The 13,140-nt window shown below is 35.0% G+C and overlaps 1 protein-coding gene across 3 annotated transcripts in view; it reads right to left on the reverse strand.

Moving 5' to 3' along the window:
* The window catches only part of DIAPH2 (diaphanous related formin 2), a 914,500-nt gene that overhangs the window by 859,275 nt on the left and 42,085 nt on the right, over positions 1-13,140 (reverse strand). For 2 of the 3 annotated variants that reach the window (XM_028522433.2, XM_028522432.2), the window contains exons 2-3: positions 3,776-3,808; positions 499-675 (exon numbers count right to left, since the gene is read on the reverse strand). In XM_028522433.2, coding sequence (XP_028378234.1) covers positions 499-675; positions 3,776-3,808 — 210 coding nt within the window. The remainder of the gene's footprint in view (positions 1-498; positions 676-3,775; positions 3,809-13,140) is intronic. The other variant, XM_036016530.1, reaches the window with a different exon arrangement.

Here is a 13,140-nt window from a genome sequence, read left to right on the forward strand (position 1 = left end):
AGACTGCAAGCTATAAAGTATAAGCAACATGCTAGGAAATATTGGTTGTGTGAGTGCTGCTATAGAACAAACTTGAAGGAATTAATTCCTTTGCTCCCATTACTGCTTTTATACCTTCTTTCCTCCCAACTCTATTTCATACACCCAGCAAGATACCTTGTGCAGCAAAGAGAACTCAGTCCTATTACGCTTTCTAGAAACAGGAACACAATCTAGTTAACTGAAAGATTGATTTGATGTGCCAGAGCCTACAAATTATTAGAAAATAAAAGTAAATAAGACAGCCCCTGTTTTTAGGAGCTCATACTGCAAGAAGTAAGTATGAACGTTTCACTCAAAAAACAGATACTTTTGAAAATAGCCCTACTGTATCAACAAGTTTATAGTCTCTCCTTTATGTGATTATAAACACAGTGAGTACAACATACCTACTTAAAACCCAGTGTTATTCTTGGCCACACATTTTAAAATTACAACAAAATTAGGGATCGACCTTACCATCATTTTTTCAAAGAGATCCAGTACTTCCTTTTCTGACAAATTTAAAGATCGTTCATCGTATAATGGCTGAGGTGCTGGAAATTCACTCATTGCAACTTGAGAATCAATAGGATGTTGAATAAGATGTTTCTCTTTTTTGACAGTAGATTTCCTGAAACTTGTAATTCGGTCACGCTGCAAAGAGAAAAAAAAAATAAGCAAATAAGCTGAAAAAAGAAATCAAAAATTGCAAACACGAAGAACTGAAAAATCAAAATGACACTTAGTATGGTATTATTTTAAGCAGCAAGCTGTAGTTAGAGATTGTACTATTTTGAAACCCTTAAGTAGCTCTTCAGCCTCAGCAGTCTGGGGGATGGAAAATATTCCTCAAAAATTAAAATTTAGTCCTTTCTCATTAGTTTTTGCACAGGAAGTAGGTAAACAAAAGTCCTGCATCAAAGTAATGTGGTAGTTTCCAAAAGAATGTGTCTTTGTTGGCAACTTTCAAACCATGAGAAAAAGAGAAAGAAAAAGAGCTTCCAATATCCAATTCTAAGGGGAAATTATAGTAATGCTTCTTTTCTTCAAAGTGCCAAAAGCTATGACAAGTATCTGTGAATACTCTGTCAGTGCAGCAGTAGATGCAGTGGATAAGAGCACAGACCCTGAAGCCAGACTACCTAGGTATGAATCTGCCTTTCGCTAGCTCAGTTAGCCTGTGAAAACCAGTTGGTCTCCCTGCTTCCTCATCTGTAAAATAGCAATAATGACTTAATGTATGTTACATAAATAAATAATGATAGTACCCACACCATAGGATTATTGTGAGATTTAAATAAATTGATATGTTTAGTGTACTTAGCTGCTATTTATTATTATTGTTCTTAATACTATTATTACTTCTCCTCCCTTCTTCCCTAAAAAGTGGGACTAACAAGACATCACCTTTTCCATTTGCTGGAGACACAACACAAACAGAAATACCTTGATCTTACAAACACTATTATGAAGAACTTGCTACTTCATGGATATTGACTCTGAACCATTGATCCCATGTACAATCTCTAATAATAAGCATGTTATTTCACAGGAAATGGGTTAACAACTCCAGCTGCATCTAAACAGGCCATTCTGTTTTAGACCACAAAACATAAGACATAAAAAATTAGTAATTACTATAAAACTGAATGCAACCCAGTTTTATTCTGGTTTCTGTTAGGCAACACATGCACACTGTCAGCTCATGTTAAACAGGCAGACATGCATTACATGCAAGGACAGCACATCTTCACTGACACATAACTGAGCCTTAAAAATTACTTCAACAATACAAAAAGCATCAGAGGTTATTACCACAACTCATGTAAATTTCTGTTGACCCCATTAAAAAACATATTTTTCATTTTGATTCAAACATTTTTTATTAAAAGGTATATTTTGAAAGAAATATGAGCAGTTTTAAGCAGCTTATTTAGGATTACAAAAATGATTTTATTTTTAGTACATGCTCACTTACAAAGAGATTATATAAATAATAATATTTTAGAGCTGGAAAGAAACTTGAAAAATCATCTAGACCAACTCTCTCATTTCACAGCAAAAGTGACTCAGTAAATTCATGAGTCCCTGGTTCCTATTCCAGTATTCACATTAGGATTCATTTATTTTAATCATCTTCAACTGTTTTCAAATTTTCTTTTAATTCTTTGAGAATTAAATTGGTTTAGATATGTAGTATATCTTCAAACACCTCCAGTAAAAAAATATTAAGCAATCCCAAATAAGCTGAATACATATCCAACAGTCAAACTTAACTAAAAGACATGGACATAAAAGCATTTAAATATGCAATAAACCACTAAATCAACTGTTCCTGTCCTGTCATATCACTTAATATTTAACTTTTCAGTGCTAGTTTTTCTACTGAGTTGCATTATTTACATACATATTTGATCATCCACTATGCCCTTTATTTCTATATAGAAAATTGGCTTTTGCTTTCAGCTGGATCTTGATAAGAAAATAAAGCTAAGCCACATATTTTCACCTCCTTAAACCACTAACAATATTTAATATTGTTTTTGGATAGGTAACTTCACCAAGTAAAAAACTGGCATTGCTTAAAACACCATTTTTTAAAGTTTAGCTATAAAAGGGCACACTTAAATCTTAAAGCCCATAACTTTTACAGTTTCACTATGATAGATTCAGCTCCAAAACCATTTAAGGATAATTAACTTAATTTCCTTTCTATTGTACATTAATTTCTTCCAATATTCACATTAGTAGTTAATATATGCACAGGTCAATTTACTTGGGTAGAAAGTAAAAAGGTTTTCCAGAGTGATATTTACAGAGCAATAAAACAAATTTGGTTAAAGTATACAAGGTCTGTCTGGGAAAAGTCCAACCATTATTAATATGATGAGAATGGTTTACACAACATCAATGTAACCTGGCAGCCAAGGAGAGTGGACTGGAATGTGCATGTGTGAACAATGATGACTTCACTGTACTAGTGAGTGGGAGCAGTAGACGTCATGGGGTAAGCCTGTGTACTGTGTGGCCATCACATTAAAAGTGACTGAGGGTATAGAGTAATAGAAGTACACCAAATTTTGCATGAAGCTTCAGTATTCCTCTGCAAAAACTATCTGGATGATTCAGAAGTCCTCAGAAGGCCACCGCTATAAGCAACTGGTGATTGGCAGCTTCATCACAACAACGTGCCTGCATCACATCTCCTGCAGAGTTTTCTGGTGAAACATCAAATCACCCAGGTGACTCAGCCCCTCTCCAGCCCAGATTTGGTGCCATGGGAATTCTGACTGTTACCAAAAATAAAATGACCTTTGAAAGGGAAGAGATTTCACACCATTAATGAGATTCAGAAAAATATGACAGGGCAGCTTATAGCAATTGGGAGAACTATGTTAGGTCTCAAGGTGCCTACTTTGAAGAGGACATCATTGTCCTACGTTCAATGTTTCTTGTATCTTATATCTTCTTTAAGAAATGTATCTATTTTTCATATTAGATGGATGGATACTTTCTGGACAGACCTTGTATATCAAGATGATAATATTGAAATTTTGTTGAGATTTTATATCATTGTTTATGTTACTATTCAAACAAAGAGGTGTCTCTATTGAAAAGTCTACCACTCTACTGTACTTTGTAAATATCCAAACATTCTATATCTTTTGCATATCAATGCTTTAATGTCCACTCACTTTAGTAAAAAGGCAACATGCATGAGTAATGTAATAACATGCTACTAAGACCACCTTACCACATCATCTGCCAAAGTTTTTATTTGAATGTTCTATTAAAACCAAAAGAAAAAAAACTGTCAATAAGAGAAATTCATTGAGAAAAGAAAATAATGGGATAATTCCCAATTTTTATTTTATCAAGTATAACTAGCCAAAAAGAATCAGTTTAAATATATAAACAAGTACATTTTTCAGAAAAGGAAAAAACCCAACTTTTTAAGAATTAAAAATGAAGGGTTGGGGTGTCTATTTGTTTTTAAAGATGATGTCCAAGGTACCAAAGTCACATTGGATCAGACATTATGACCACAAAGCTCAAACATGAGAAATAATCAGCAAAGTCATAAGCCATTTCAAATTTTTCTAAGTTTTAGAATAAATAATGTTTTTATAATATGTAAATTTTTAAAATACAAAAAATATATGAATAGGAAAAATGTCACATTTACAATAAAATATAGTAAAGCATTTCAGTCTAGAACTCTGTTACAGCTGATGGATATTTAAATGACACCTTTATAAATACTCTAGATAAAATTGAACTTAGTGATTATGTAAATATATGCCCATTTCTCAAAAACTTCAATACTTTTTTAATGTGGTTTTCTACTTATAATGCTGAGAATAATTGGAAATGTTTTCTAGTTAATAAAGTACAGAAGTTAATGAAAGCTACCACATAACATACAATGCCACCATGATTTGAAGAACCAGAATACAGCAATACTCAAGTAATACAGTATATTAAAATAAGCAAAGTAATTTCTAGTCATTTAGTAATCTCTCATGATTCAGAAGATACTTCAAGGTCTTACAATAACATATACTCAGCATGAAGGGCAGTTCTTATTATAGTATATTAAATGTGTTTAACTGCCAACTAAGAGACATGATTACAGAAGAACAGGTTTTGTTTAAAATGCACATTAGAAATTAATTGAAATTAAGCCTCTTGCTATATCCTATACATTTATTTCCTAAAACATAAGCTGAACAATATGCATCTAGTTGGTCATGCATGGTCACATCCCTCTTTACTAAGAAAAATAAGATCTCACTGGTAGGGAGAAGTCCATTATGAGTTTTAAAGAAATTATTTTGTCTTCAAATACCACCAACCAAATGCTGTTAAAGATCTTTCTCCCCTGTGTCAGCTGGGACAAATACACTATTATATGTACAGTTCATTTTCTAGTTTCAATTCATTGATTCTTTCAGGGATCTACACTTCTATTATCTATATACAATGGCTTCATCACAGCCTGCTGACACAGACCCCAATCAATCTTTACTGTCTAAGAAAAGTAAAAGAGATGGGATTAGTTATATCAGAACTGAACCCATTTTAAGAGAGATCAATTCTCCCTAGAACTATCTCTAATTTTCTCTGTAATTTTCCCAGTGGGATACTGAAAACTGTTTTACACACAATGACAAGCTTCATGATCTCCTATAATGTGAAATCAGAGTACAAAAATGTCAAAGTCTCAAAAGTGCCTCAACTACCCTGTTACCATCCAGATATGTACCTGTCCACCAGTATTATTATTAGATAGATTTTACAGCTCTTCAAGCAACTCCTGCTTTTCTTCTCTTCCCTTATGGTAGAGTTATAAACTCAAGATTGGAATCAGATGTATATCTTCAAAGTGAGGATGTAAATTAGGGAAAAATATGATTTGATTTGCTCCAATTCTCTAAGTTAAGGTACACGTATGTTTGAAAAGCTTTAAATCTGTATCTCAACTGTGTATATGTTGACAGTTTAATATAGGGGAGAGAAACAAGAAAAAAAAGTATTGCTAGCTACATTTTTACCCTGTCTTATGGAAACAGACTTGAATTTGTCCTCTTTTTTTAAATTAATATATTTCTGTCCTAATATTAACCACACATTATGGAGTTAGAAATATTAAATTTCAGTGGAATTTGAGATCACCTGGTCAAAACCTCTCAATTTACAAATGATGAAACTGCAGTTTGAAGATAATAAGTGACTTGCCTGAGGACCATAGATCTAATTATTATTTCATACTAAAACTTTGTCAACACATGACCTTTTCTGTGAGCATAATTAAACTCTAGGATATTAGGACTGAATTACTGAATTGAAACAGTATATAGTAATCTCAAATTCACAGATACCCCATTTTGGGGTAACTGCCTTTTGCCTTTTACCTAGGGGGTCAAAGCATAATCCCAAAGAACATTCCCCTAGCACCCACAGTCCTTCCCCAGTACATCTTACACATCTATTGAACTCAGTTTCACCAGCATACCTTAAGTTCTTCGAGCGGCTAATTAATTATTCTCCATATACAAACTATATGCTAATTTAGATTATCTATTCTGTCATAATTCTTAAATGTTACCTTCCTAATTACTCCTTAATACTGCCACAATTCTAAAAGTCAGACCATTTCTAGGTGTGTGGCAGAAAGGAAAAGTGGTTATACAATTCATAACTCAGTGGAAACACTACATGAGCACAAAGTGGACAAAATGCCTCAGAGGGTCAGGAAAGACTTTCAAAAAGGAGAGTAACATTTATTAATGGTTACATCTGGACATCCATTTATCCAGACTTAAGATGTCCATGTCCCCTTGCTCTCTTCCCTTTTCTTCAGTTCCTGTAGTCAAGCTTTCTGAAGTTCCCTCTTAATCCTCACACAAACCATCCCGGGTTACATTCTAATCAGCAGGCAAGAGCCTCCTAATAGTTACCTCTGCTTCCATTCCTTTCTCACTGCTGAAGTCCTCTTCTTAAAGCAGAGATTTGGTTCAAGGCACCAACACCTCTCACCTAGATTTCTGGAATAACCTCCTAATCTGTCTCCCTGCTTCCACCCTCATCCTCCTACAGTTAGTTTTAAACAGACCAAAGTGATACTGTTAACAGCAAAATCAGATCATGTCACTCCTCTGCTCAAAACTTTCCAATGACTATCTTTTTTCACTGTGGGTGAAAGTTAAAATCCTTACAATGGCCAACAGGGTCCTATTCATCTCCACAGTCTCTATATCCTTCTGATTTCACCTCATACTACTGGCACTTTCATCCACTCTGCTCCAGTCACATTAAACACCTCACTTTTCCTCAGGAAGGCAATAAGCCATAGGTGGTAGCTCTTCCCTCTGCCTGGAATGCTCTTTTCCATTATCCATACAGCTTACTCCACCATTATCACTTCCCCTTTTGAGTCTTTGCTCAGTGAAGCCTACTTTGTCCATCCTATTTAAATGGAACACCCACTTCCTCTGTTCACTCCTGACCTGCCTTACTGTGCTCTACTTTTCCTTATTTCACTAGGACTTATCACATTTTAACATAGTCTATAATTTATTATTATTATCATTATTTGTCCATGAGAACAGGGATATTCATCTGTTTGGTTTAGGGATGTACTGTGATGCCTACAGTATTGCTTGGCAACGGTACACTAAAAACCATAAATGATTATCACACTACTGTTCATACTCAATTGCTCCTGATGGCCTACAGAATGAAGACTAATAGCCTTAACAGGACATTCAAAGCCCTGTATTATTCAGCCCTAGTTGTAGTTCTACTTCTCCCCCTCCCTCATGATCCATATGCTATATAAAACAAAAATGGAAATCCTGAAATTCTTTTCCTAAATGTATGGCCCAATATGTCCTGTTTGTGTACCCACTGTTCCCTCTACCTCAAACACCCATCTAGCTAGATAAATTTCTATTCCTAGAGCTATCCTTGAGTTTAATGTCTGGTGATTGATAAATCTCAAAAATAATAGTGGAGGATTATGGAGGTTTTTTTAGTGTTTTCTTAGAGAATTTTTTCCTAACAGGCATCTTCAAGAATGTTAGAGCATGCTGAGGCACACAGAAAATTATAGTCATGTAAAATATTATTGAAATTACTTGTGATAGAGAACTATAAAGAAAACACTCAGCTTATGATTTCCTGATTTACAAGTTTCATTCAACTTCAGAATGAATATCTTGTGTAACTATGCACATTTGGCTAACATGGATATTTTTCCATAGATATCCCTCATGTAAAAATCTACTTTCAAAAATATTTTCTTGATACCAATATTTAGAATTCTTCTTTCTAACTTAATAAAAAAGAAACAAATGTGGTCTATTTAAAAAGAAAACCTTTTATAAGGGTAGCTCTTCAAACTGGGATTCAGTTGAGTCCTGATGAAATTGTGTACAGGTGACCATTTCAGGCTATGATTGGGGTGGGAGATATGATACATATATAGATCAAGAAGTGAAGGTAAAGAAAATGTACAACATTTAAGTCAGACCTTAGCTGTGATGAATGACCTTGCCTGTATCAGAGACCTCTCCCCCACAGGTTTGCTGCATTCCTTTGAGCCTGTAGATAAGGTGCTACTCAAGACTTGGATGACAGCATCTGAAGAAAGCCAACTGGAATAAAAGTGGACTGGACCTTGGGACATACTCCTCACCACCCCCACCATGGTGAAGCTGGCAGGAATAAAACCTTGGACTCATCACACCAGAATAAAGAAAGCACTGGAAGAAGATCTGAAAGTAATCTTTAGAAAATGATGACTTATGTTTTTTTCTTTATCTCTTGTTTAACCCCTTGTTATGAATAACTTATTCCTTTCAAACGGGATGAAAATATTTGGCTATATTTAGCAAAAATGTTCTGAATATTTCTGACTTTTCTCCTGCAGAAGGAACTTATGTTGAACAAACTTTCACTTTGTCTTGTGTTTGTACTCCCTTGGAAAGCCTTATAAATTATACTGTGTTTAAGCATATCAAAAAGAAAATTACCTACTCTGATATTTGTAATTGGGGACCAGTGGTAACTACAAAGGACAGGGAAATGCTTTCCTTGGAGGTCACTAATGTAGCCCCAGCTACAGAGTGTGCAACTTTTGTCAACTGTACTAAAAACTGTTTTGTGCTCTCAGCAGGTATGGCGATGAATTGCACCACCACCACTGGTGTATCTTATGCTTATGCTCACGTTAAATCGTCCACAGAATGGTTTCTAATATGTGGAAAGACTCTGCTGTTTCAACCTAACTAATCTTATAGAAATAAGATATTTTAAAACAGTGTGGGAATGATAGGGGGCTCAAGAGTTGGAAGTTTTTAGTTTAAAGTAAATAGTTAATAAGCCCAGTAGGTAATGCATATGTTAAAGCTATTGTTTCAGGAACTGCAGATAAGGCCCACCACTCCCAGGAGAGACACCAGACCTCCTAGGCCACAGCTAAACACCACCGCCTGGGGCACAAGAGAAGGCATCCGGGCCATTGTGTTCTAGAGAGAGACAGACCACCACCGGCCCCAGGGAACAGGTAACTGACCAGGGTGAGAATGCCGCAGGGTTTTTTTTTTATCTAATTTTCCCTGAATTTCAAAACCCCTCATCGCACTTTGTGCTCTGTTATAAAAAGGCTGGCTTGGAAAGAAATATCCCTTAGGGTATGAACCCACCCTCTTCTCAAATCGCTGGCCATCTGAATAAAGTGCCCATAAAAAATTCAAAAAAAGAAAGAAAAGGAAAGAAAGAAAAAATCTTTAAGTGTATTTGAAGAGCTTGGGTTTCAGAAGGGGTGATTTTTGGCCAATGTACATGAAAAATGCATTGAATTATTGTCCCAGTTACAATTAAATTATCTAAAATAGAAAATAAATTTCTGCCACAGGACTATCTTCCTATAGCAGTCAAAAATTAAAGGCACAAAAGGAGGTAAGAATAATAACAAAAACCAACACCAGCCTGACCAGGTTAGACAGTCTACCTAATATGCCAAGTTTTGGGGTTTGATCTCTAGTCAGGATATATACAAGAAGCAACCAATGAGTGCATCAATAAATGCAACATCAACTTGATGTTTCTCTCTCTCTCTCAAAAAGCAAATAAAAAAAATTTTGAAGACCAACACAAAATAGACAAAGTTCAGAGAACTGTAAAGACCTGTTTCTTTGACAAGAATAAATCAGACATTTTTATGTAAACTTTAAAACATGTTTTACATAGTTGTATTAAAAAGAGTCTAATTTATAATGATGTTCTACAGAGACAACCTCTCAAATTTTATCTGAATGTAATTTATACACGTGTATGCATCTCTCTCTCACACCACATGTAAGCAGACATTACAGATGTTACTCCTATGTACAAACTATAGTTACAATGGAATTATAAGAAATTACTGAATAACTTTAGTGTTACAACCCTGATTTAAAAGTACTGATTAAAGTCATTTCAATAAGTTTTTATTGTGCAAATCTAGCATTAATGGTCATTAGGATGAGGACATCTCACACCAGTAAGTATAGTGACCACATATTTTCATTAAAATCAACTCTCAAAAAGCAGTAAGCTTGTACATTAGTCAAGCAATCAGAGTTTATTAAACTTCATTTATAATCAGTTATATTAAATAAAACAGTACAGTATTATATGAATATTGCACAATTATAAAAGTATCACTCCAAAGTCTCAACCCCTTAAGAATAAGAGAAATGGCTAATTTATTTACAAACTCTAACACTTTAGTTCTGATTGAAAATGCAACAGTCATTATTGCAAGATGTAAAGATTCAACTTTCTTATAGCTAACATTACATAGTAACACAATGTTTTATGAACATTATACAATTATTCTAGTACCAAAGAAATTGGAGAGCTAAATTGCATATAATTCAAAACTCTCACCACCAACTCAAAAAACTTAGTCACAATATTGGACAATTTTCAAAAGTAAGTTTGCCATCACAATAAAGATTAATGGTCAGTTATTTACCCAGCTATAAGTTTCTTGTTCTCTAAAAAGGGCATGGCAATAAGACACAGAAAACCATGTTCAAGTCAACTGAACAAATATTTGAGCATCTACTATGCACCTGTCAAGTGCTGGGCACTAGGAATACAATCATAAACAAAATAAGCATGTACTCTTCCTTTATGGAGGTTGCAGTTTAGTTGAACATAAGATGAGTGAAAGAATAAATCACAATAGAGAAATTCTGAGCACTCTGACAGGGTTGTACCCTAACATAAGCTCCATATAATTTCCATGTTAGAAGAGCCCTTAAGTAAGGCCATCCATATCAACTACTGATCCAGAGTTTGAAATCTCAAGACAACAGGCCTTGCCCAATACCTATTCAGATCAGCAGCAGTAAAAGAAGGAACTAGTTACTGTTCAATGGTCTGCCTTCCAACTTTTCTGATCCTGTATGTATCCTCAACTTTATAAACCAGTAAAAGCAATTAAGCCATTTAATCAGCTGGTAACCAAGCTGAACACTCTTGTCAGCCATTCAAATACTTTATTACACAGGTTTTTTTAAAAGATTTTATTTATTTATATTTAGAGAGGGAAGGGAGGGAGAAAGAAAGAGAGAGAAACATCAATGTGCGGTTGCTGGGAGGCATGGTCTGCAACCCAGGCATGTACCCTGACTGGGAATCTAACCTGCAACACTTCGGTTTGCAGCCCACGCTCAATCCACTGAGCTATGCCAGCCAGGGATTACACAGAATTTTTAGTTGAGTACCTGCCAGTTGTGTTTCTTACACAAAAAAGCTATATGCAATCTGATTTTTAGAAATAGGATCGATGTAGAGGTTTGCTTCTAAAGGAAAACAAATTTTGGCTTTCAAGATCATTAAACTATTACTGGTTGCATTTAAAATTACTCCAAAACATTCTTTCATCCCCTTTCTAACACAAGAGTCATTTTTGGACACCCACATGTAGTCATAGCCTTTCATCACCACAGAGGTTAGAAGACAGATTTATGGGCAGTGTCCTAGGCACTGGGATTTAAAGAGGCATGGATATGTTCTTAGAGGGCAGAGGCTAATACCTGAGAAGATGAGGTCATAGGCATTAAGCTGCTATTATCCTCCACCTTACTATGCTGTTGTTAGCATCTAAAACTGTCCATTTCATCATTTTAATAAAGCAATACTTTCATATTTTTGTAATCATAAGGATACCATTGCTGAAGTACTGTAAAAATCAAAAGCCTCAAATTTTAACCCACCAGAGTTTTCAGCTATTACAAATCAAAAATTTTTCCACCATTTTGCCCTGGCTGGTGTAGCTCAGTGGATTGGCTCAGGCTGTGAACCAAAGGGTCGCCAGTTCAATCCCAGTCAGGGCACACATGCCTGGGTTGCAGGCCGGGTCCCCAGTACAGGGCATGTGAGAGGCAACCAGACATTGATATTTTTCTCTTTCTCTTCCCCTCTCTCTAAAAATGAATAAATAAAATCTTTTAAAAAAATTTTTCCACCATTTTGATGATAAGAAAAAATTCCTTTTAGGATTTTCTTCTCAATATGCTGTTTTAATTACTAACAAACAAAATGTGTATCAGAAATCAAATATGACATCATTGTATAGGGCTTCAGTTTTCCACATTGATGCAAAAGACCATGTTACTAAACTGGGTAAGTTTCAGAAATCTGCCATAACCAAATATGATCAATCTTAAATTACCTGTCTTGACATGAACTGCAAATCTTTAACATACAAGAGAGGTGACTAATATGGGAATCCAGCAAAGTCTTCTGTGTAACACTCATGCTCAGCTTCAGAGCTAAGAGCCAAGTGTTCAGGAAATGTATGTTTGCCACTTGGGTCTTTAAAAAAGTTAACACTAATGAATTGGAGGAAGTCACTTAGTACCTAAGTTAATCAGAAAACAACTGCAGGAATCATCCAGGTTTTTAAGAGTAGTAACTTCTTCTGCAGGTACAGAAATCATGTTTATTTGGTTTGTACTAAATCACGTCAAATGGGAAAATTGTTTAGACATGAAAGTTCTTTCTTAGTCTATGAATAAAAAGCAACATGAATGAAAAAAAGCTATCTTTAAATAAGTTTGTATCTTCTCCGTTTTAAACAAAGGCAAATGTCTCAACTAAACATTAACATGTTTGAGTATCCAATATATGCCCAGCATTTTATGGCACATATAAGTTTAAGAAAGGATTCTGCCCTTAAGAAATCCAGAATATAACCGGGGAATAAAAACTAACTGCATAAAAGCAAACAGTTAAGACCCTACCCAGGTAGCTCAGTTGGTTAGAGTGTTGTCCCCTTACACCAAGGTTGTGGTTCCACCCTGCTCGGGGCACAAACAAGAATCAACCAATTAATATATCAATAAGTGGAACAGCAAATCAACATTTGTTTCTCTGTCTCCCAGCCCCCTTACCCTGATTCCTCTTTCAAATCAATTAATTTTTTAAACCAAATAGTTAATTAAGTGCTAAATTATGAGATTCTGAGGTATGTAGTTCCTCCTCCTCCCTAGGTCCCATCACATGATTTGTCTTACTACTTTCACAGCATTAACTGCTACCTGAATTTATCTTGTCCAC

Source organism: Phyllostomus discolor, chromosome X (assembly GCF_004126475.2).
Source record: "Phyllostomus discolor isolate MPI-MPIP mPhyDis1 chromosome X, mPhyDis1.pri.v3, whole genome shotgun sequence".
NCBI lineage: Eukaryota > Metazoa > Chordata > Mammalia > Chiroptera > Phyllostomidae > Phyllostomus > Phyllostomus discolor.